A 20,114-nucleotide genomic window follows, 5' to 3' on the forward strand; every position below is an offset into this window, starting at 1 on the left:
GCCATCTGGAACATTCTAATTGCAGCTATGAAAAGAGGTGCATGAGAGAAACAGCATTAAACATTTAAGGAAACACCCCACGGCCCAATGGAAAGAAAGTAGGCTGGGGTTTCAGACAGATGGGGTATGAATCCTGCGTGACCACTCTTCATCTGAGCAAGCCTCCTCACCTCTATGTGCCTCAGTTTCCTCACATGTCAAATGGGGTAATAATAGCACTTATTTCATATGCTTCTTTAAGAAATTAAAAATAAGGCACCAAACACATGTAGCAGTGCCTGGTGAGTGGTGAGCACTTAGTACCTGGACTTCAATCATTTTTATGACTTCATATTGTTACTAGGGTAAGGCGCTGTGACCCAGCAAATGACATTATCGTGGAAGCCACAGGGTCCCCCAGAACCTCCAGTGAATGAGACCCATCCTTGACCTGCAACCCTGCCACTTTCTCTGAGCTCCCCCATGAGGCCCCGCTAGGGCCAGGGCTCCCTCCTTCCCCTGCTGCAAGCTCTGGGCATGCTGTCCTCATACTGGGTCACACAGTTGCTGAGAGCAGTCTCCTCTCAGCAACTGAGCCTCTTTCCAATATCTGCAGAGGCAAATCTCCCAGCAAGGGGCCATGCTGGAACCTTCCCTAGGGTGACCACATCAGAGGCCATGTCACTTGTTAGCCTGGAAGGTATTTTTCTTCCAGCACTGCTACAGCCTCTCTGGAAAGACCATGCATTCTTGAATTACATAATAATCCCGGAGCCAAGATCCTCCACCCCCCCACCCCACCAAAGACTACAGTGCCACCAGGGGGTGTCAATTCCAACCCTCACGGGCGGCGGGGGGGGGGGGCAGAGGTGGCAGGCAGGTGCCATGGATGGGCCACAAGGGGACTGGCAAAACCCATTTGGAGGTATGGCTGCTCCTCAGATCCAGCTGATGGCTTTACATCCTCCTCTCCCAAAATGTATAATGAGCCAGATGTGGGCATGCACCTGTAGTCCCAGCTACTCAGGAGGCTGAGGTGGGAGGACTGCACAAGCCCAGGAGTTCGAGGCTGCAGTGAGCTATGATTGTATCACTGCACTCAGCCTGCGCAACAGAGTGAGATCCCATCTCTAAAAAAATTTTAAATGTAGGCCGGGTACAGTGGCTCATGCCTGTAATCCAGCACTTTGGGAGGCCACCACGGGCAGATCACCTGAGGTCAGGAGTTCGAGACCAGCCTGACCAACATGGTGAAACTCTGTCTCTACTAAAAATACAAAAATTAGCCAGGCGTGGTGGCGCATGCCTGTAATCCCAGCCACTCAGGAGGCTGAGACAGAAGGATCACTTGAACCCAGGAGGCGAAGGTTGCAGTGAGCCAAGAGCACACCATTGCACTCCAGCCTGGGCAACAAGAGTGAAACTCTTGTCTCAAAAAAATAAATAAAAATAAAAATATATCATATCCAAAGGCTTACATTAGACTGGACAGATGGGTAAATATATGGATAGATAGGTATAGTAAAATATTAATCTAGGTAGTAGGTATACGAGTACAATTTGCTGTCAAATTCTTTCAACTTTGCTACATGTTTGAATTTTCTCATAGAAAATATTGGAAAAAGTAATGTCAGGTTTTTTTGCTCATAAAAGTCCTATTTCTTTCTTCTACTTTTTCTTCCAAGTACATTTCACTGTATCAGTGATGATAGTCACATGTGTAACACCTTTTTCTTTTCTAAACCAACAGTCTTCCCACCAGACTTGAACTCAGAAGAGGGCAGAGACCAGGTTCCCTGCTGTGCCCCAAGCACCCAGCTGGTGCCTGACCCCAGTCGGTATTTGTATGACATCTGTGGAACGAATGAATGAATGAAGGAATGAATGTATGAATGAATGAATGAACTGTGGAAAATGTGGGATCTGTCAGTGATTTCCCAGCCAGCCTCTCCATCTCTACACCCTCTCATGGTCCAGACTGCCCCAGTGCACTGGTTTTAAGCACCTATCCAACCCGGATGGCAGAGGATACATGAAGGGACTTGGGCCTCAGTTCCCCTACTTATAAAATGGAAATCCTTCTAGGATGTTCCTCTGCAGGGCTGCTGTGAGAGAGAGGTGCCACGTGTGCAAAGCGAGGGCCCAAAGCACTGACCGTGATTGTTTTTACTGCCACTGGCTGGCTTTCAACCAAAGCTTTCCAGTGAAGAGATGATGGCAGGGCTTGATGACAGATAATCATCGACCGTGGGTGGCTTATTAGCTTTTCTCAATGACTCGGGTCATTCAACATGCATTTCAGAGACACAGAAAAATGTTCTACAGCGTCCTTGTGCGGTTCTGAGTGGCCCTGCCCTGGTGGCAGGGAGAAAGCCTTTTTGTTTTGTGTTCTCCTGACTGTGCACTTCGAGGGTCACAAGGCTGCCATGGTCAGCAGGAGCTGGGCCCAACAGCAGCTGTTATTGTGTGTGAGGCCACCACACAGGCCCAGAGCTCCTGCTCAACAGTGGGGGAGGAATGTGTTGCCACCAGTGCACTTCTGGGGCTGGGAGCCCAGAAGAGAGGGGAGGCGAGGCAGGGGCTGGGAACGCCACCTGGAGAAGCAGCTCTGCATACATCTCTGTGTTATGTAAACATGCGTGCTGAAGTTAATGTGGAAGCATCTGGAAGTGGGCTGCCTGTGATTAGCAGTGGCATCAAGCGGGGCAGTGGCACTGAAGCAATGGCATCCACAGTCCTGGGCTTGAATCCTCAGCTCTGGTGTGAGTTTGGCCAAGTGACTTAACCACTCCAGGTTCAGGACCTTCGGTTTCTACAGCCCAGAGGTGCTGTGCAAACAGGAAGTGCTCTGTATATAGTTGGGCTGAAGTCTGTTTCAACATCACCCACGCAAGGCTCTGGGCTTATGTTTGCCTTTGGTGCAGTCCAAGGACATCAAGTCACAGAGAAGCCACATGACCTGCCAGGGTTACACATGGAGTGCCAGGAATTCAGACACAACTCCAGAGCCAAGGCTGCTTCCATTACACCCTTAACCTTTCTGTCTAGAATGCTACCATTCTTTGAACTCAGAGAAAATAGGTAACCAGATTATTTTAATTCTCAAGCATGTGGTGGCTTTTCTAATAGTTTGTTTATTTACTTATTTATTTGACAGAGTCTCACTCTGTCACCCAGGCTGGAGTGTAGTGGCCCAATCTAGGTTCACTGCAACCTCCCCATCCCGGGTTCAAGTGATTCTCCTGCCTCAGCTCCCCCGTAGTTGGGATCAGGGGCGTGACCCACCACGCCCAGCCTCTAATAATTTAAATTCAAGCCTGCGCCCACTCTAAATAGAGCGTGACATGTTTCTACCAGGCTCTGGAGCCTTCCCTTTCCTACAGAATGCAGTAGTAACCCCAAATTACCATTCTTGTTTGACCAGTTTTGCAGTTACCCCAAACTTGTTTTTTTAATTGTCAGCAAACAGGCTCTTTGAAATGCCACCCAGAACCTGTCTGCCTGGAGGGAGGGAGGGGACTTGGAGGGTTCTCTAGTTCATGATCTTAACTCCAGGGATAAAGGAAGCTGTCTTTTTTAACCGTTTTTTTTTTTAGACAGAGTTTTGCTTTTGTTACCCAGGTTGGAGTGCAATGGCGCGATCTTGGCTCACGGCAACCTCCGCCTCCTGGGTTCAGGCAATTCTCCTGCCTTAGCCTCCTGAGTAGCTGGGATTACAAGCACGCGACACACCATGCCCAGCAAATTTTTTGTATTTTTAGTAGAAATGGGATTTCACCATGTTGACCAGGATGGTCTCGATCTCTTGACCTCGTGATCCACCCGCCTCGGCCTCCTAAAGTGCTGGGATTACAGGCATGAGCCACCGCGCCCGGCTTTTTAACCATTTTTATTTATTATTACTTTTTTTTAACTTTCTTTTTTCTTTTTAAATAGAGATGGGGTCAGGCCAGGCATGGTGGCTTATGCCTATAATCCCAGTACTTTGGGAGGCCGAGGCAGGAGGATTGCCTGAGGTCAGGACTTCAAGACCAGCCTGGCCAACATGGTGAAACCCCATCTCTATTAAAAATACAAAAATTAGCTGGGCATGGTGATGCACATCTGTAATGCCAGCTACTTGGGAGGCTGAGGCAAAAGAATCACTTCAACCTGGGAGGCAGAGGTTGCAGTGAGCCGAGATCGTGCCACTGCACTCCAGCCTGGGTGACAGAGCGAGACTCCGTCTGAAAAAAAAAAAAAAATAGAGACAGGGTCTTATTATTTTGCCCAGGCCAGTCTCAAACTCCTGGGCTCAAGTGAACCACCTGCCTTGGCCTCCCAAAGTGCTGGGATTACAGGGGTCAGCCACCATGCCTGGTCTGAAGCTGTCTTTAAAAAAAGAAAAATCAGGCTGGCCGGGCGCGGTGGCTCACGCCTATAATCCCAGCACTTTGGGAGGCTGAGGTGGGTGGATTATGAGGTCAAGAGATCGAGACCATCCTGGTCAACAAGGTGAAACCCCGTCTCTACTAAAAATAAAAAATTAGCTGGGCATGGTGGTGCGCGCCTGTAGTCCCAGCTACTCGGGAGGCTGAGGCAGGAGAATTGCTTGAACCCAGAAGGCGGAGGTTGCGGTGAGCCGAGATTGTGCCATTACACTCCAGTCAGGGTAACAACAGCGAAACTCCATCTCAAAAAAAAAAAAAAAAAAAGAAAAAAATCAGATATGGTTCCACCATCTTCTTTCACAGAACCAACTAGAATGAGCAGATTCCAAGTATGGTAAAGCTTTGGTTATCTGGAACAGCTGGCAAATGGCCCCTTCTGTTTAATGGAGAAGGCACGCTACTCAACACAGAAGATGCAAGGAAAGAAACCAATAAATCTAATCATAAAAAACAGAAACCTCCTATATGGGGGAGAGGAGAAATCCCACCACTAACCAAAGCCAAACAATTTGGGCGGCAGAGAGTAGAGAGACTGTGTAACAAGCATAACAGAAAAAAAGCTAACATCCCTAATATGTAAAGAGCTCTTACAAATCAGTAAGAAAAAAACAACAGCTCTATAGAATAATGGGCAATCCACAATGGAAATGAAAAGATGCTTAATCTAAATAATAAAAAACTAAAAACAACAGACTATTTTCCATCTACTTGTTTTATTTAAAGAGACAGAGCCTTGCCATATTGGCCAGACTGGAGTGCAGTGGCTATTCACAGGTACAATCCCTCTGCTGATCAGCATGGGAATTCTGACCTGCTGTTTCTGACCTGAGCCAGTTCACCCCTCTTTAGGCAACCTGGTGGTCCTCTTTGCAAGGAGGTCACCATATGGATGCCAAACTTAGTGCAGACACCCAATCAGTGTAGCACACTATAGCCAAGAAATCTGGGCTCAAGTGATCTTCCTCCCTCGGCTTTCTGAGGAGCTGGGACTACAGGTGTGCATCACTGTGTCTGGCTTTCAAAATGAATACAACAATGTTCTAGTTCAGCACCCTCTATGGAACTCATCAAAATGTAACACAAACGTCACTGCTTTCATAGTGGAAGCCATTTGTAACTTTCTAAACAGAGCCATCATCAAAAATATGAGTTATAATAGAGACATGGCAGAGAAATGTCACTGGTCCCCTCAAAGCTTCACTAAATGATAGATGGTGTGCCTTCAGGGTTTTTTAGGACAGCTGGACAGCTTTTGTTTTGTTTTTTTCTTTTTTGAGACAGGGTCTCACTGTGTTGCCCAGGCTGGAGTGCAGTGGCACAATCATGGCTCATTGCAGCCCGGAACTCCTCCTGGGCTCAAGCAATCCTCCCACCTCAGCCTCCAGAGTAGTTGGGACTACAGGCATGCACGACCGTGCTGGGCTAATTTTTTTAATTTTTGTAGAGACTGGGTCTCGCTCCACTATTGCCCAGGCTGCTCTTGAACTCCCAAAGTGCTAGGATTACAGGCATGAGCCACCATGCCCAGCCAACTTTGTGTATTTTTTGAAAACTCCTATTGATGGTTGACAGCTACTTCCTGCAGTGCTTCAATTCTTTTTTTTTTGGAGACCGAGTCTCATTCTGTAGCTGAAGCTGGAGTGCAGTGGCATGATCTCAGCTCACTGCAACCTCTGCCTCCCGGGCTCAAGTGACTGTCCTGCCTCAGCCTCCCAAGTAACTGGGACTACAGGTGCACCCCATCATGCCTGGCTAATTTTTTGGATTTTAGTAGAGATGGGGTTTCACCATGTTGCCCAGGGTGGTCTTGAACTCCTAAGCTCAGGCGATCTGCCCACCTCAGCCTCCCAAAGTGCTGGCATAAGCTACCATGCCCAGCTGAATCCTTTTAGATATTTATAAACCAAATAGCCACCGGAATCAGAATTGCTTGCAAAAAGGAGACATGCACCAAGGAGGGATTTCATGCATCACCTCTGACGATTCTGACTAGATAAGGGCCGTCTGGGGCTTCCTGCCTGGGTCTCTGCCACAGTTCAGACAGGTGACATTGCCCAGAAAGCAGAATTCCCTGTAAGCCAGCAGTGACCACGCAGAATCATACTAATTTCTTTTTCTTTTTTTGAGATGGGGTCTCATTGTGTCACCCAGGCTGGAGTGTAGTGGCACAATCACAGCTCACTGAAGCTTTGACTACCCAGGCTCAAGTGATCCTTCAGCCTCAGCCTCTGGAGTAGCTGGGACTACAGACACACGTCACCATGCCCAGCTAATTGTTTTGTTTTTAATTTTTTGTAGAGATGAGGGGTCGCACTTTGTTGCCCAGGCTGGTCTTGAAATCCTGGCCTCAAGTGATCCTCCTGCCTTGGCCTCCCAAAGCACTAGAATTACAGGTGGGAGCCACTGCACCGGACCTCATTTCCTCTTTTTCTGGTCTCTAGAGAGTTGGACAGTACTGGTCGTTATACTCTTAGCAAGACCACAGCCTGTATCTGGAAATTTCCATCCAAGCTGCCTCTCCATGCCTGCCTCTTCAAACAGCCATCTCCTACGACATGGGAAAGTTCCCTTTCCTGACGTTGAGTAACAAGGTGACCACCACTGCCCTGCCCTAGCCCACCCTCTCATTTCATCTCAGGAACAATGTTGAGGAACAAGAAAGCACTCCTTAAGATGCACAGCTTGCTTCACTGTCAGCCTGCATGATTCAGGACAGAACACACCTAGCCCAATTCCCAAACAGTTATTTCCAGAAAGAAAGAACAGGATGCCTGAGTCGTGATGCTACAAGCCTGGGGTGGGGAGGTTCCATTTCAAATTCAGTGTTTTTTTTAATAACTGGATAATAAAGTTCAGTTGTTAAACAGATGAGGCAGATTAACCTTATAGGTCCTGGGTTACAAGGATCATAATATAAGACACTCAAATTACAGCTGATGGAGATGAATCATTTATTAATCTGCGGGTGCAGGTTGCCACAGCTCAGTTTGCAATAAGACCTATTTTTAAGGATACTGAGCCTTGAGATTACCTACATTCCTAAAACAGATTCCTGCTCTGAGTCTATTATCTAAAGGAAAGAATGTTTACAAAACAATTCAAAACATTGCTTTAAACCTCCTCCCCAGGGCCGGGTGCCTTGGCCTCTGGCAGTAATCCCAGCACTTTTGGAGGCCGAGGTGGGTGGATCACTTAAGGCCAAGAGTTCAAAATCAGCCTGGCCTACATAGTGTAAACCCATCTCTACTAAAAATACAAAAATTAGCCAGGCATGGTGGTGCGTACCAGTAATCCCAGCTTTTCAGGAGGCTGAGGCAGGAGAATCACTTGAACCCAGGAGGCAGAGGTTGCAGAAAGCCGAGATCGTGCCACTGCATTCTAGTCTGAGAGACAGAGTGAGACTCCGCCTCAAAAAAACAAAACAAAACAAAAACCTCACCCCCATGACGTGCCAACTCTTTGTCCCATAATTTCTCCCTATTCAGGAAAAAACAGTCTTGAACTAAGAATAATGCAGTTGGGAAAACCATTTTTCTTAATTGCTTTATGGCGTGGGAGAAACAAGTTAACCTCTCCAAACTGGTTTCCTCATTTTTATTTTATTTATTTGTTTGTTTATTTTTCTTGCCCAGGCTGGAGTACAGTGGCATGATATTGGCTCACTGCAATCTCCAGCTCCCAGGTTCAAGCAATTCTCCTGCCTCAGCCTCCGGAGTGCCTCAGCCTCTGGAGGCTGAGCCACCACACCTAGCTAATTTTTGTATATTTAGTAAAGATAAGGTTTCGACATGTGGGTCAGGTTGGTCTTGAACTCCTGACCTCAAGAGATCTGCCCTCCTGGGCCTCCCAAAGTGCTGGGGTTACAGGTGTGAGCCACCACACCCGGCAAGTTTCCTCGTTTTTAAAATAAGGCTCATAACAGACCCTTCTCCAAAGGGTTGCTGTGAGGCTTAAGTGAAGTTATATAAATAAAGGCCTCAGCATAATTTCTGGTACCTAGTAAGTGCTCAGTGAAAAAGAAAGTATCAGGCCAGGCACAGTGTCTCACACCTGTAATCCCAGGACTTTGGGAGGCTGAGACAGACAGATCACTTGAGGTCAGGAGTTCGAGACCAGCCTGGCCAACATGGCAAAACCCCATCTCTACTAAAAATAAAAAATTAACTGGGTTCGGTGGCATGCGCCTGTAATCCCAGCTACTTGGGAGGCTGAGGTAGGAGAATTGCTTGAACCCAGGAGGTGGAGGTTGCAGTGAATTGAGATCATGCCCCTCGCACTCCAGCCTGGGAGACAGAGCAAGACTCCATCCCAAAACATACAAACAAAATTAGCCAGGCATGGTGGCGTGTGCCTGTGATCCCAGGTACTCAGGAGGCTGAGGTAGGAGAATCACTTGAACCTGGGGGAGGTGGGTGGAGGTTGCAGTGAGCCAAGATCATGCCACTGCACTCCAGCCTTGGTGACAGAGCAAGTCTCCGTTAAAAAAAAAAAAAAAAGCCAAGAAAGAAAAAGAAAGTATTATCATTTATGCTTATTATTATAAATTATATCATCACCTTTCCCATCAGACAAAGTTTTTCTTTTGAGAGGAAATGCAGAAAACAATTATTCCAATGATTAAGAAATCAAAACAGAAAGAGGGGAAGGGAGGGAGGGAGGAGGGAGAAAAAGAATTACTGACTCACTGATTGATTGCAATGGGTAAAATTAGCAGAAATCTCCCCATCATAAAATAATGACTTCAAATATACTCCAGACCATTAAGACAGAGATCTCAGAAGGGAATGAAGTAAGGAACTTGGAGGAACAGCAGGGCAGAAAATGAATCATTTCTGAACACAGGGAAGTATGAGTGGACTGCCTAACTGCCAGCATGGAAAGCAGAGGTTTCTAGAAGACCCTGGAGAGGGCTGATCCACTGCAATGACTGAAAAACTCAGATACAGTTAACACTATAGCAAGAACCACAGAAAGCCTCCATACAAGAATCACTGTAAGGATATAATAAAAGAAGTTAACACTCACTCTGGCAGGTTTTTACCAAAATGATGAAACCTAAGACTAGAACCCAACATTTCCATTCTTTTTTTTTTTTTGAGAGGGAATCTCGCTCTGTCCCAGGCTGGAGTGCAGTGGCGCGATCTCGGCTCACGGCAACCTCCACCACCTAGATTCAAGTGATTCTCCTGCCTCAGCCTTCCAAGTAGCTGGAATTACAGGCTTGCGCCACCACACTCGGCTAATTTTTTTTGTATTTTTAGTAGAGACAGTATTTCACCATGTTGGCCAGGCTGGTCTCAAACACCTGACCTCATCATCTGGCCACCTCAGACTTCCAAAGTGCTGGGATTACAGGTGTAAGCCAATGCACCTGGACCAAACATTTCCATTCTAAGCAGTTCATTGAAATGATCGAATTGTCATGCCAGCCAGGAACTTTCTATCATTTCCCCTCCTCCCATAGAAGAGGGCTTGTAACATCTTCCTGTTTCCTGAAGTGGTGCTGGTCTCCCCTGTTACCGGGCTGGACCTGCTGCAAAATTAGCCGGGCTTGGTGGTGCGTGCCTGTAATCCCAGATAGTCGGGAGGCTGAAGCAGAAGAATCACTTTAACCCGGAAGGCAGAGGTTGTGATGAGCCAAGGTCACGCCATTACACCCAGGCCTGAACAGCAAGAGCAAAACTCAGTCTCAAAAAATAAAAAAATTAAAAAAAATAAAAAATAAAAGTTACTGCCTAATTCGATGCTTGATCCTGAGAGCCACTCAAAACAGATGACACTAGCTATGATCACGGTCATGCATTATATTTTACAAAGCCCTTTGTCACGAATTCCTTCCATTTCTTTTCACGTGGATATAGGCTGGGTGCCTACGCTGCAGAAGCCCATCGCTGGGTCCTGGGAGGGCCTGACTTCTGACCCAAGGGATTCACAGTGGAGGGCTGTCCCTCCAAGCAGCAGAGGAGGGGTAGATGAGTTAGCAAGCCACTGTAGTCTCTCCCTTCCTACTCAATCCTCTTCCTTTGGCAGCAGAGAGGCCAGACCTCAGGCTTTGACCTGAAGGGCCAGATTTTTCTGAACACAAAGATCTAATCACCACCATCCCAAGACAGGGTGGGCGGGTGCCATTGGTCTGTATGTACTCTGCTGTGGCCTTTGAACATTATAAAGGAGGCTGCTGGAGCAATTGTCAGCCTTAAGCAGCCAGGCAGCTGGCTCTGTGCCCTGATAGTTATTCACCAAGTCAGCCACTGGTTTTGGTGCCCCTGCCTGGAGTCGCCACATCTTTGCCCAGACAGGATGACGGTCATGGACCTTTAGGAAATGGGCCTTTCTGGCCAGGTGGAATCAAGAGTAGGACCCACCAGCATGGCCCCAGCAGGTGCTCTTGAAGGCTAAGAAAGCATCTTACTACTTGCAAATGCATCTCCAAAGTTGGCCAGCAGTTTCAAAATTGTAACAGCCATTGCGGAAAATGTCTATCTGGCTTCTTCCCTCAGCAAGATGTTACTTGCTTCATCTTCTCGGGGTCCCTCCCAAGCACACAATCTAAATCCCACTCCTCTAGAATCCAGCTCTCAACAGTCAATCGAAATGATAACTCACCTGCTATATTAGAAGGGTTAATACAGTTTGTCTTTCTTAGGATATTCTACACCAAGTTTGTCCAACCCGCAGCCTGCAGGCTGCACGCAGCCCAGGAAAGTTTTGAATGTGGATTCATAAACTTTCTTAAAACTTGAGATTTGAGTTTTTTTTTTTTTTAGCTCATCAGCTATCATTAGCATTAATGTATTTTAGGTGCGGCCCGAGACAATTCTTCCAATGTGGCCCCGGGAATCCAAAAGATTGAACACCCCTGTTCTATATAAAACCAGAAATGAACATGTATTAGCGTTAACTTTAAATTTTTTAAAAAAGCAAAAAACATTGCAAGGCTGTGGTGGGTGGTCCCAAATCTCAGAGGATACTTGTTGCAGTGGGGGAACTTCTAACTCACAGATCAAGGGGTACAGGTGGGGCTGCTTACCAGTTAGCCTGATATCCCAGTTAAAGGAAACGCCAGAGCTGAGTGTGGTGGTGCATGCCTATAATCCCAAATACTCAAGAGGCTGAGGCAGGATATCACTTGAGCCCAGGAGTTAGAAGCTGCAGTGAGCTATGATCACCCCACAGCATGCTGGTCTAGGCGACAGAGCAAGACTTCGTCTCTTAAAAAACACACATGCGGTTGGGCGCAGTGACTCACACCTGTAATCCCAGCACTTTGGGAGGCCAAGGCGGCCAGATCATGAGATCAGGAGTTCCAGACCAGCCTGGCCAACATGGTAAAACCTTGTCTCTACTAAAAATACAAAAACAGCCAGGCATGGTGGCGCACGCCTGTAGTCCCAGCTACAAGGGAGACAGAGGCAGGAGAATCGCTTTAATCCAAAAGGCAGAGGTTGCGGTGAGCAGAGATCCGCCATTGCACTCCAGCCTGGGCAACAGAGGGAGACTCCATCTCAAAAAAAAAAAAAAACCACAAACACACACACACACACACAGAAAAAAACAAATAGCCAACTTGTTTGGGGATTTTCCCACAAGATGATTTCCACACCCGTCATTTTCTAATTTACATTCAAATAATCAGGAGTTATAGGCCAGCTTGTGGGGCTGTTTAGAAGTTACATACCTCAGAGCAAACCTGCATGTCTGGTCTGTGGCACCCATGCCACTTGTCATGTGGGCAAGTCACCGTGGTGCCAGCAGAACCACTGGATTTCCTCAAGTGGCCAACCAGGCTGGCTCCACTTGGCATCTTCTCTTTTACCAGAGAGGAAGCCAGGACAGCAGACAGGCATGACAGCAAGAGCACTTCATAAGGAGTCCAGAGGCCCGAGTTCTAGTCTGGTTCTACTGGTCACTCACTGGCTTTGTGACCCCAGGCAAGTCACCTAACCTCTCTGGTCTTGGTTTCTTTGGCTGTAAAACAAGATAAATCTGTGATTCTAGGCTGCCACTGTCCCCCTGCCCACAAAAATGGAACAAGTCTTGAACCAAAAGTGATGGAAGACCACTCTTTCTGGATTCACTCTAGGACTATTTAATGAGTGCCAGATACCTAGAAGGCCAGATTCCACAGGCATCCATTTAATTAAGGTAAGAGGCATGAAGAAAATCAACCCCAGAATTTGGATTTCAAGATCTGAGAGGTGAAAATCATGACCTTTAGCTCTTCCATGTCTAGTTTCTCCCTAAGCCAGAGCAAATAGGAGTCATCACATGCACCACTCTAACTGACCTGGAGTGGCTGTGTTAAGAAAGATGCCGAGGCTGTGTCTAGGCTCAAAGTGAAACCGCATCACGACTGATTAATGACGTTTGCCATAACTACGGGCTATAAAGGGGGTTATGTAGTTTAATTTAGTCATGTATTTTATTTTATTTTATTTATTTATTTTGTTGCCCAGGCTGGAGTGCAGTGGCGCAATCTCAGCTCACTGAGATTGAATCCCAGTTTCAAGGGATTCTTCTGCCTCAGCCTTCCCAGCGGTTGGGACTACAGGTGCACGCTACCATGCCCGACTAATTTTTGTATTTTTAGTAGAGACGGGTTTTCTCCATGTTGGCCAGGCTGGTTTCCAACTCCCGATCTCAGGTGATCCGCCTGCCTCAGCCTCCCAAAGTGTTGGGATTACAGGCATGAGCCATTGTGTCCACTCTAGTCATGCATTTTAATTTGCAAAGAGAGAGAAGGGCCCAGCATCTTCAACAAGAACCCAGGAGAATGAGAATGGAATGAAAAGCAGTCATTCAGCAAACAGCACTAGCACCAAGTGCTAGGCACTGAAATACCTCAAAGTCACAGAATCTGATAGGGTCCGTGGGAGTCTAAGAGGGTCAGGAGAGACTTTCTAGACAAAGTGACCCCTTAAGGGTATGTAGAACCCAGACAGGCAAGAGGAGGGAGGTGGACTAAAGAGCAGAGTGCTCCACCAGGCAGAGGGGCTGATGGGGGGAAGCTCTGGAGGCAAGAGTATGACAATCGTGCCATGTGTGGGGCTGCAAGCCATTCGCAAAGGCTTCAAGCTGGGGTGATAGGAAACCATAGAGGCTTCTAGGCAGGGAGTGTCAAGAACTAGATGACACTTAACTCTCCATGCCCCTGCCCTCCCATTGCTCATGCTTTAGAACAGCTGAAAAATTGACCTTCAAAATGAGAAAGCAGGCCTCCCAGAAGTCAGTCTTGCAAACTGATCGGTCAGGAGAGATCTGATTACTGGGTCAAGGTAGAGAGAGAAGATAAACACAGAGCTGGCCTCTAAGTGGATGTAGTAAACCTGGGGGAGATTCCGATTGGAGATAAGGAGGAAGGGCAGGCCCAAGATGTGATTGGTCTAAACCAGGCAGGCAGGAGGCTGGCTCATAGCCCACGCCCTCTGAAGCCAGCCCAGGCAATCCTGCCACAAACCACACCTAACAAAGGCTTAAGAGATGTGAGGCCGGGAGAGGTGACTTACGCCTGTAATCCCAGCACTATGGGAGGCCGAGGCGGGCAGATCACCTGAGGTTGGGAGTTCGAGACCAGCCTGACCCCATCTCTACAAAAATACAAAATCAGCTAGGCGTGATAGCACATGCCTGTAATCCCAGCTACTCGAGAGGCTGAGCCAGGAGAATGGCTTGAACCCAGGAGGCGGAGGTTTCGGAGATCACACCATTGCACTCCAGCCTGGGCAACAAGAGCAAAACTCCGTCTCAAAAAAAAAAGAGAAAAGAAATGTAGCAGTTTCACTTCTAAAAATGAGGAATAACCAAAGGAGTGCACAAAGAAGTGAATACAAGGATATTCACTGCAGCGTGGTCTGCCAGAGCCCGGCATAAGAAGTATGAATGTCCAACAGTAGGGGATTGGTTTAATAAATTATACCACATTGAAACAATAGAATCAGCCAAGTGCGATGGCTCACGCCTGTAATCCCAGCACTTTAGGAGGTTGGGGCGAATGGATCATTTGAGGTCAGGAGTTCAAGAACAGCCTGGCCTACATGGTGAAAATACATGAAATACATGTATTTTCACTTCTACTAAAATACAGAAGTTAGCTGGGCACAGAGTCTCATGCCTGTAATCCCAGCTACTTGGGAGGCCAAGGCATGAGGATCACTTGAACCCAGGAGGTAGAGGTTGATGTGAGCCGAGATCACGGCACTGCACTCCAGCCTGAGCAACATAAAAAGATCCCGGTCTCTAAAAAAATAAAAATTAAAAAATTAGCTGAGCATGGTGGCACATGCCTGTAGTCCTAGCTGCTCAGGAAGCTGAAGTGGGAGGATCCTTTGAGCTCAGGAGTTCACATCACTGCATCACCCCAGCCTGGGTGACACAGCAAGACAGAAAAAAAGAAAAGAAAGAAAGAAGGAGGAAGGGAAGAAAAAAGGAAGGAAGAAAAGAAAGAAGAGAAAAAGAAAGAGGAAGGAAAGAAGGAAGGAAGGGAGAGAGGGAGGGAGGGAAAGAAAAGGAGAGACAGAAGAGGACTCACATTAAAAGATGGTCATCCTAAGGCCGGGCGCAGTGGCTCACTTCTGTAATCCTAGCATTTGGGAGGCTGAGGTGGGTGGATCACCTGAGGTCAGGAGTTCAAGACCAGCCTGGCCATCATGGAGAAACCCTATCTTAAAAAAAAAAAAAAAAAAAAAAAGATGGTCATGCTATATTGTTAGGTAGAAAAAGCAGGTTATACTTTCTTTTTTTGAGACAACATCTCACTCTGCCAACCAGTAATGAGTGATAATTAGGCGTTATGTAGATTTGTTTTTTGAGACAAGGTCTTACTCTGTCACCCAGGCTGGAGTGCAGTGGCACAATCTCAGCTCACTGCAACCTGCACCTCCCAAGCTCAAGCAAGTAGCTGGGACTACAGGCGTGTACCACAACACCTGGCTAATTTTCTGTACTTTTGGTAGAGACAGGGTTTCACTATGTTACCCAGGCTGGTCTCAAACTCTTGACCTTAAGCAATCCGCCCGCCTCACCCTGCCAAAGTGCTGGGATTATAGACATGAGCCACCATACCAGCCCATACTTTTCTTCCCCAAAAAAAGATAGATGTAAATGAGTCTGGAAGAAAAATATTCTGAAATCCCAATAGAGATTCTTTCTTTAAAACTCCACCTCAAATGTTGACAGACAAGTGAACTAATCTACATAAAGTACTTAGCACATAGTAAGAGCTCAATGAATGAGAGGAAGGTTGTTATATATCATTTGTATTTGCTCAGTTTTCCTCTAATCGACAGATCTTCCTTGCAGAATTAAGTACTTTTTTAAAACACAAATTTGGCTGGGTGCGGTGGCTCACGCCTGTAATCCCAGCACTTTGGGAAGCCAAGGGGTACGGATCTTGAGGTCAAGAGATCAAGACCATCCTCGCCAACATGGTGAAACCCTGTCTCTACTAAAAATACAAACATTAGCTGAGCGTGGTGGCATGTACCTGTAGTCCCAGCTACTCGGGAGGCTAAGACAGGAGAATTGCCTGGACCCAGGAGGCAGAGGTTGCAGTAAGCCGAGATCGCGCCACTGCACTCCAGCCTGGCACCTGGCAACACAGCGAGACTCTGTCTCAAAACAGAAAACAAAAACAAAAACACAGCTTTCAGTTCTTTGCCATACTTATATCTAGAGCCACGGTTCTCAGAGGTGATTTTGCCTCCCTGGGGTTAGTTTAGGTTGTCACAACTTGGGGAGGGGGGTGCTACTGGCATCTGGTAGGTAGAGGCCAGGGATGCTGCTAAACATCTTACAACGCACAGGACAACCCCACTACCGCAAAGGATGGCCTGGCCCCAAATGCTGGCAATGCCATGGTGGAAAATCCCTGACTTGGAGGAAACTGCAACGCATTTCAGACTCCTACTGTCCATCACCCCAGATCAGCTCCATTCAAGAGACACACACACTACCCAGATCATCCAGGTGACGGGACGCTCCCAAGATCTAGAAAAAGCCCCTGCGGTCGGGCACAGTGGCTCACACCTGTAATCCCAGCACTTTGGGAGACTGAGGCGGGCGGATCATGAGGTCAGGAGTTCAAGACCAGCTTGGCTGATATGATGAAACCCTGTCTCTACTAAAAATACAAGAATTAGCTGTGCATGGTGGCACACGCCTGTAATCCCAGCTACTCAGGAGGCTGTGGCAGGAGAATAACTTGAACCCGGGAGGCAAAGGCTGCGGTCAGCCAAGATCATACCACTGTACTCCAGCCTGGGTGAAAGATTGAGACTGTCTCAAAAAAAGAAAAAGCCCCTGCATCAGAGCCAACAGCTGATCTCGATCAAATGTCTCAGAGAAAAGTCACTGTGGAAGAATCTTCCTAAAGTTTAAGTCTTAAACCCTCAGGAGAAATAGAAGAGAATAATGGTTCAAATGAATTATCACTTTTTTTTCTTTAGAGGCCTAAGAATTGGCCTCTTTGGTGAACAGTAAACAGCTCTGGTGGGCAGAGGGCCTTGTGGTGGTTAACCCTTTGTGGACCAACCCCACCGAGGCTTCTGTATAAATGGTACTTCTGTCAACAGATGTGACACCCCACAGCACAGGGACTGCAACACAGACAAGGGTCCTTTGAGATCAGGGAAAGGGAGGAGGAGATGCTTTTCAGCCCTGGCACCAGATGACTGCTGGCTCTAGCTTGCCACCTCCCTCTTTCCTCCAAAACCAGACCGATAATTGCATCAAATGATGGTACCCCCAAATGCAGAATGGATGTGCAACCTCACTGATAATAAGGGAAGAAAAAGCCACCCCGTTTAACCCAGGGTTTCCCCACCTTTGACACTGCTGACATTTGGGGTTGGATCATTCTTAGTTGTGGAGGGACTGTCCTATGCACTATAGGCTGTTGAGGAGCAGCTCCCTGGCCTCTACCCACAAGACACCCCACGCCCCCTCCCTCAACTTAGTTGTGACAAAAATGTCTCCAGGCATTCTCAGATGTCCTCTATTCTCAGTTGAGAACCACTGGCTTAAATGGATTCTGAATCCCTGTCCAGGGCAAGCTGGCTCTGACTTGAAACTAGTCCTGGTGCGGCCAGGTGCGGTGGCTCACCCCTGTAATCCCAACACTTTGAGAGGCCAAGGCGGGTGGATCACCTGAGGTCGGGAGTTCAAGACCATCCTGACCAACATGGAGAAACGCCATCTTTACTAAAAATACAAAATGTGGTGTCATGCGCCTGTAATCCCAGCTACTCTGGAGGCTGAGGCAGGAGACTCGCTTGAACCCAGGAAGTGGAGGTTGCGGTGAGCTGAGATCACAGCATTGTACTCCAGCCTGGGAAACAAGAGTCAAACTCCATCCCAAAAAAAAAAAGAAAGAAACTATTCCTGGAACGAAAGAGGAAACAAACAAGCAAAAAACAACAACAACGCTGTCACAAAATTAAACAACTTCTCAATGCTAGAGCCGGTTCGCTCCCAAGCCCCTGCCTGGAGAGCATTGCCTCCAGACTATGACACGATAGTAAGAAAGTTTTGTGCATTCAGCAGTACTGACAGAGCATCTGCTATGTGCCAGGCACTGTTCTGGGCACTGGGGACACAGAGTGGATGTCAAAGACCAAGCCTTTGCTCCCAGATCGCTTATCCAGGTCTGAGAATCATGCATGCCAGACAACTGCACTCCCTCAAACACTGATTAATCACTCTAGCAAGGAACCAAAACTGGATTCAGGAACTTATAACCATGACCCCCACAGCGAAGACCTGTTTGGTACTTAGGGCCTCAGTGCTTTACACACACCATGTCATCTACTCCTCACATCTGGCCTAGGAGATCAGCATCCCTGGGGACACCGAGGCTCAAGAGGTGTAGGAGGGGAACGATAGACTCCAGGTAACCACAACTCTCCCAGAGCTCAGGACACTGAGAACTGCCACCCCCAATAAGCTTTCATCGCCCACTAAGTCCATCTATCTTATGGTCTCCTGTTTGTGGGTTTCAGCTGGACTCTGCCCTGGGGGCTGGTACCTTCCTGCAAGGCCACCAAGTGAACCAGCAGGGTGAGACAGAGCCCACGTGGAGGAGGAAAACAGAGGCTAAGGTTGCACCCTTTACCCAGGACCCAAAAGGCAAAGGGCAGGGCAGTGGTACTGGCCTCTATTTCCCATTTTCCATCTGGGGCCTTGGCTGGGCTGGGCTGAGGGAGTAGGGGGAAAGGGTCTGAAAGTGGACTGTCTTCCCAATGCTCCCAGGAACTTCCGCATTACTTATAGGGGAGGGGCTTCCTCTTGAAGAGCCCAAACTGAGGAAGGAATTAGTGCATGTCTGATGTCACCTCACAAAACAGCTCCCCTGCTCCCCCAACTCTCACCCCTGTCCTAGGAGGAAAAACTTTAGGTGGTTTCCCTTAGAGAGAGCCCCAGGAGTTTTGCAACTCCAGCTTCAAAACCCCCTCCCCGTCCCGCTTCACCAGGCTTCCTACCCTTGTAGGGGGAGGCAGGGAATGATCTGGAATGGGGGAATTCTGAGGGAAGAAGGAAGGGTTCATTTGTCCCGTGAGAGAGAGAGGCTGGAAGCGTTTAAAGAGAAGACTTATGAGGGGGGATTCATTGTAAGGGAAGGGAGTTGAGAACCATCAGAAAGCGCCAGGGATGAAGGACTTTGGGGAAAAGGGGGGCAGGAGGCTTCGGGGGAGATGGTGGATTGGAGCACGCCTAGGGGAGACAGAAGTGTAAGGGGTGTTGTGGGGACGGATGACCGTGAGGCACTTGGGGAACATGGAGGAATGTAAGGTGTCCAGGGAGAGGGAGGATTTGGGGAGGAGAGGGAGGATGTGACATGTTCAGAGGGGAGAGGACTTGGAAGTGGCCCGGGAAAGGGAGAATTTAGGGTGTGTGGAAGGAAAGAGGATCTTGGGTGCCTGGGGAAACAGGATTTGGGGTGTCTAGGGCAGAGGTGGTTAGGGGATGCTCGCGGGAGGAAAGATTCGGGTGCACGTGGGGCTGCGGGCCACTTCCCCCCTTCATCCCGGCTCACCGAAGAAGGGCGGCAGGTGGGACACCGCCTCGAGGAAGGGCCCGGTCTCGATCTGCTTGTCCGCCGGTAGCGGCTTCAGCAGGTGTTCGGCCAGCAGCGCCATTTCGGGGTCGAGGCCCGCGGTGATGCCCCAGCCGGCGCCGCGGGCGTCCACGCCGCCCCCCGGGCCGCCGCCGTCAGCGCCGGGGCCGTCACAGCCTCCCGCTGCAGGCTCCGGGGACGCCAGCGTCACCACTTCCGCCGGCGCTGCGCCCCAGTAGCCGAGCGCTCAGCGCCGCCCGCCGGCCAAGCGCCTAAGCAGCCTGGCGCGCCGCCCCGCCCCTGCTTGCAAACGCCCAATCCGCGCCCTCCGCTGAGGTCTGCGCGCCACCATTGGCCGGGGGACGGGCCGGGGGCGGGGCGAAGAGGTGGTGCGCCGGCTCTCGGATCCCGAAGGGCCCAGGTGAGCCGCTCCCAGGTGAGTCTTTCCTAGGTGTGCCTCTAGCCACCCCCGGCTTGGCCCCCCGACCCGGACAGGCCGGCTTGGGCCAGGTCACAGCCCACAACCCGCCCGCCAGCTTAGGTTACAGCCCCAACCAGCCAACGCTCCCCAGGACCCCCGTTTCCCCAAAATTGTTCCCCAATAACCCCAAATGACCTGGGTGGACACTGCTCTCCCGTTGGTCACGGCTCTCTTT

The 20,114-nt window shown here is 48.7% G+C and overlaps 1 protein-coding gene across 3 annotated transcripts in view; it reads right to left on the reverse strand.

The window, feature by feature from the left end:
* Window positions 1-19,615, reverse strand: part of GLTP (glycolipid transfer protein) — a 30,372-nt gene extending 10,757 nt beyond the window's left edge. For all 3 annotated transcript variants that reach the window (XM_017976367.4, XM_078337245.1, XM_002752984.7), the window contains exon 1: window positions 19,438-19,615. In XM_017976367.4, coding sequence (XP_017831856.1) covers window positions 19,438-19,540 — 103 coding nt within the window. In that variant the 5' untranslated portion in view covers window positions 19,541-19,615. The remainder of the gene's footprint in view (window positions 1-19,437) is intronic.
* Between the last annotated feature and the right edge of the window lie 499 nt (window positions 19,616-20,114).

The sequence above is a fragment of the Callithrix jacchus genome, chromosome 9, assembly GCF_049354715.1.
Source record: "Callithrix jacchus isolate 240 chromosome 9, calJac240_pri, whole genome shotgun sequence".
NCBI lineage: Eukaryota > Metazoa > Chordata > Mammalia > Primates > Cebidae > Callithrix > Callithrix jacchus.